The 5,088-nt window shown below is 34.1% G+C and overlaps 1 protein-coding gene across 1 annotated transcript; it reads left to right on the top strand.

The window, feature by feature from the left end:
* Nucleotides 1-1,409: 1,409 nt before the first annotated feature.
* LOC107794816 (protein DETOXIFICATION 2) lies at nt 1,410-4,443 on the top strand. The gene is made up of 7 exons (XM_016617347.2): nt 1,410-1,811; nt 2,486-3,030; nt 3,115-3,201; nt 3,294-3,350; nt 3,454-3,692; nt 3,866-4,071; nt 4,170-4,443. Exons 1-7 carry the CDS (start codon nt 1,569-1,571, stop codon nt 4,224-4,226), a joined length of 1,434 nt encoding a protein of 477 aa, XP_016472833.1. The 5' UTR covers nt 1,410-1,568; the 3' UTR covers nt 4,227-4,443.
* The last annotated feature ends 645 nt before the right edge of the window (nt 4,444-5,088 follow it).

Below are 5,088 nucleotides of genomic sequence, written 5' to 3'. Positions count from 1 at the left end.
TAGGTCCGAGTAAAATATTCCAAAAATCACTACAATACTCAAAAGAAATAACCTTCTTTTGATATTCCCACCTCACAACAATATCGATCACTCTCTATTTTTCTCACATACTATTTTTTTATACCTTGTCTGTGAAACCTCACTCTTTCTTTCTCTCTTTGTTGGTGTTTAGAAATGAGAGTTGAAACTCTCCTTTTATAGTCTAAGCCTCACTCTCTAAAGCCTACTATATTTGACAATTTGCACACACTTTTTCTTCTTTTTCTTCAATGTTGAAAATTCAACAAAGTTGATGACCTAACCAAAGAAATTCAACAAAGTTGGCTACCAAACTAAAGAAATTCAACAAAGTTGATTACCAAATCAAAGAAATTTTCCTTAGGCACATGCATATTACTTTGGCTTTTGAATGAGATGGACCCTTCACATTCTATATAAGAATTTACATATTACAGTTTAAATTTTTGCAAAGTTTACATAGTAATGCGTCGAGTTCAAGTATGAGCGGATGATATATATATATTTTTATATTAGTATCAAATTAATAATATTCGGCAAAATTAAATTTGTCGTTGTTGATGTGTTATCATAATTATTACGTTTTCAAAGAGTTGTATGTCAAACTTTATTACTAGTAATTTTATATCTAAAAGTGATGGTGCCCCTCACTTAAATTTTGGATCTGTCTGTACTCCAAGAGATCATGACTCCTGAGTTCTGTCCAAACAACTAGACAAAGTGAGTAGGGTCGTTCTCCAAACAACTAGACAAAGTGACTAGGGTCGTTCTGTCCAAAACAACTTGCACCATAATCAGGCTCAAGTGCGGAGAAAACAATATCATTATTTAAACATAGTTGCATCAAAAGATTCTTGAGACTAGCACACATTGAAAAAGTAAAATTTTCAGGTGAAAGTGAAACTTCCCGCTACCCTGCAAGCCCCGCATATACGGAGCTATCTTATTGTATTTCTTTCCTATGTTGTGCCAAACACATACTGTACTATTAACCACTGAAAATCTAGGACGTGATTTGAAGATCGTCTTAAACTATGGACGACTTGAAAAGTCTCTGTTAACAGAAACGGTTTTTTTAAGCACGACTGAGTCATCAAATAGCAGACTTGGATTAAATAATTCCATGCTTCTGGAGCATTAATTGATGGTTTGACTAAGAGCCCTTTTGGACATAAAAAAAATCACTTTTTCAAAATTTGAAAAACTTTAAAAATTATTTTTCAAAATCTTCACTCAAATCACTCACAAAACTTCAAAAACAATCCAAAATAATATTCATGTCCAAACACAACTCTAATTTTCAAATACAATTTTCACTTTAAATTTTTTTTCGTTTTTTTTAAAAAAAATATTTTACAATTATTATGTCCAAAACGCTCACTAAATGCAGTGAACTATTATATGTACAGCAAATGAAAGGGACTATGGATAGAAGACATGGAAGCAGCTAACACGTAGAACTTATAAGTTGGTATTTACAGTCCAATTGAAATCACAGTTGCAGCATATATCTGTAGCTAATTTTTACAAATTTAAACAAGGCTGAATACATGGAAGAGCAGTTGCTGGAAAATGGAAAGAACAGCAGATGGATAATAACAAGGGAATGGGATACTTATTATGAAGAACTGAAAAAGTTGACTAGTATTGCAGCACCAATGGTGGCAGTTTCTGTATTGCAGTATCTATTGCAAGTTGTATCGGTGATGATGGTGGGACATCTTGACCAGATTTCCCTGTCAAGTGTTGCTATTGCTACTTCTATAACCAATGTTACCGGTTTCTCTCTTCTTGTAAGTCCTCTATCATTGTGATTTTTATATCTCTAGACTTACCAGTAATTTTAACCTAACACATGGTCATCAAATCAGTGATCACCTGAACTTCTTAATTGGTCATGAAATACAAGAATGACAACAACTAAGTCCCAATTTCAAGTAAGTTAGGGTGCCATATGAATCCTGACCATGTTGCTCCATTAAACTTATCCTAGACCAATATTATACAAAAATAATAGTAAAAAAGAAAATGCACCTGAAATTTTCTATATTTTCTACTGAATTTCTGTCAGGATTAAAAGACTCCCGGAAAACATAAAACCTAAAGTAAATGTATTAACATGAGTAAACTATATTCCCAACTAATTGGTATCACTTATATAGATACTTTCTTTCAATTCTGCTCTATTTTTCACTAAGTTTGCCAGTATTGCAAGAGATTGTAGATCTTTCAAGACAATTTTCATCTCATATGATTTTAAGTCTACCTTGTTCCCTTTTAGCACCTCCACTCACCGACGCCTATATACCTGTGCATTTGAAGGTTTACATAGGATATGACCAAACCTTCTCAAACAATCTTCTCTCATTTTATCCTCAATGTATATTCCTAAGTAATTTCATTGGTCATGAAATATTGTTGTAGATTCTTATGTTGTTTGAGTGGTTGAATTCTGCAAATATGCTAGTCAGGGTTGGTTGGTGGTTTGGAGACACTGTGTGGGCAAGCATACGGGGCACAACAATGGCAGAAAGTCGGTACTTATACTTATAGTGCAGTAATATCTTTGCTTCTTGTGTGCATACCAATCAGTATCCTGTGGCTATTCATGGACAAGCTGCTTATTTTAATGGGACAAGACCCTGCAATTTCAGTTGAAGCTTCAAAGTACTCTATGTGGCTTATCCCTGCACTCTTTGGAGGTGCAATTCTTAGGCCACTATTCAGATATTTGCAGATTCAAAGTTTGATTCTTCCGATGCTCCTAAGCGCCTTTCTGGTTTTATGTCTCCACATATCTCTGTGCTGGCTTTTCATATTTCATTTGGGACTAGGAAAATCAGGTGCAGCTATAGCCTTTAGTTTTTCAATCTGGACTTTTGTAGCATTGCTTGTGTCTTACATCAAACGATCGAGCTCTTGTGAGAGGACTCGTACTCCTCTGAATAAAGAGGCTTTCCTTGCTATTGGGCAATTCTTCCGTTATGCAACTCCATCTGCTTTAATGGTTTGGTAAGTAAGAGTACTGCTTTTGCATAGCACATTTGTCTATTACTTTATCTTGATCTGTTGTTGTGACAATGGCAATTATTATAGCCTCAAATGGTGGTCACTTGAGGTGCTTATTTTGCTATCTGGCCTTTTACCAAATCCAAAACTCGAAACTTCAGTACTATCAATATGGTACGTGTGCACCATTATATTTCATTATAACCTCTATTATGATAGATTCGTAGTTTATAATAGTACTGATCCCTCATATTTTCTGCAATCAGCTTAACGATCTCAGCATTGCATTTTTCTATACCATTTGGATTGGGAGCTGGCGCGAGGTCAGTTCAATATTCATGCCTTTGGTAAAACTTTAAAAAAACATAGTAACAAATATGCATCAATGTCATGTCTTTGTAACTAAAATTTCTGGCTCGAGTATAGCACGCGGGTTTCGAATGAATTGGGATCTGCGAATCCTCAGAAGGCTCTAGTGGCAGTTAGAGTTGCAATGTTTCTTGCAGTTGCAGAGACATTAGTGGTGAGCACAGTAACATTCTTATGCCGCCGAGTTCTGGGTAAAGCCTATAGCAATGATCAGCAAGTGGTGGATTATGTTGCTGCAATTACCCCTTTCCTGTGTTTATCAATCATCACAGATAGCTTACAAGCAGTCATCTCAGGCAAGTCTTTTACTATATCTTTCGATGGTCGTTAAGTAGGCGTTTGGATAATATTTAGCTGAAATCTGAAAAGGAGTATTTGAAATTAAGTCGGAAAAAATATAGTCTAATAATGAAATATTACTCCGTATGTTGATGTGGTATAGTTTTTTGGCTATGTTGGAAATAAACAGGAATAGCAAGGGGAAGTGGATGGCAGATTATTGGGGCATATGTGAATCTTGGAGCATTCTATTTGGTTGGAATCCCGGTTTCTGCCATATTATGTTTTCTTATACATTTGAGAGCAAAGGGCCTTTGGATTGGACTTTTGGTTGGTTCTGCAATACAAGCAACTACTCTTTCCTCCATACTAAGTTTCATTGATTGGCAAAAGCAGGTCCAATTTTCTTTGTTTCTCCAAATTTTCATTTCATCCTTAGCCTAATTTAATTACTTATTATCTCTTGTTTCAACTATTGTGATGAAATTTTGCAGGCGATAAAGGCTAAGAAGAGGATATCAGAAAGGAGATCATCAGAAGAGAATGAATAGAGGAGGCTAATTCAAAGAAGAAATAGAAATATAGAGGGCCACATTGGCTTAAAATTAATGTTCACTTGGTTGACAGCACGTTTAGGTTCTATTTATTGCTATTGGCTACGAAATCAAATATTATTAGCTGCAAATCTAGGGTGTTCGCCGGTCGGTACGGTACGGTATTTAGATATTTCGGTTCGGCATTTTCGATATTCGGTATATTAAAATACTATATCAATATCGTACCTAATTAAATTCGGTATGGTTCGATTTTTTTCCTTTCGGTTTCGATTTATTCGGTTCGGTAACTAGTATATAGAGTCAGAGACTATAATATTCTTAATTAAAGTACTCAAAAGTACAAAACTAAAAATGTTTGTTGACAAAAATTTTGTCCAAAACCAGCAAATATCAACCCAGAGAGAGAAAACTATATATAAAGGAATAAATTTGATCATTAGAAATGTCTTGTTACTTGCTTAGAGTTAATTGATGAACTTAGAGAATAAAGAAAAGAAAAATTTTAGATTTTTTTATATTTATGTTATAATTAATAATATGTGTATTGTGCAATATAATATATATTTCGGTACGATATCGATATTTTGATTTTTCATTTTAAAATACTAAATACCATACCTAATACCATTTTTTTTAAAAAATTAAACCAAATACTATACCGAATAACAAAATATCGAATACCAAATACAAAAAATTTCGGCTTCGATACAGTAATTCAGTATTTACCAAATTATGCGCTGTCTATGCAAATCCCATTCTTTATATATTTTTCCAATTTCAGAAAGTAATTAATGCATGAGGGTGCACCTACAAAAGGGATATAATGGCAGACTTTGGATCTGGTTTCAAGTTTGAC

This window comes from Nicotiana tabacum, chromosome 17 (assembly GCF_000715075.1).
Source record: "Nicotiana tabacum cultivar K326 chromosome 17, ASM71507v2, whole genome shotgun sequence".
NCBI classification, from domain to species: domain Eukaryota; kingdom Viridiplantae; phylum Streptophyta; class Magnoliopsida; order Solanales; family Solanaceae; genus Nicotiana; species Nicotiana tabacum.
This window is presented reverse-complemented; position numbering and strand designations above follow the sequence as displayed.

Coding starts and splice junctions, on each gene's coding strand:
- LOC107794816 (XM_016617347.2), top strand. CDS start 1,569: ATGGAAGAGCAGTTGCTGGAAAATGGAAAGAACAGCAGATGGATAATA. Junction 1,812..2,485: donor TTACCGGTTTCTCTCTTCTT/GTAAGTCCTCTA, acceptor CAAATATGCTAG/TCAGGGTTGGTTGGTGGTTT. Junction 4,072..4,169: donor TCATTGATTGGCAAAAGCAG/GTCCAATTTTCT, acceptor GAAATTTTGCAG/GCGATAAAGGCTAAGAAGAG.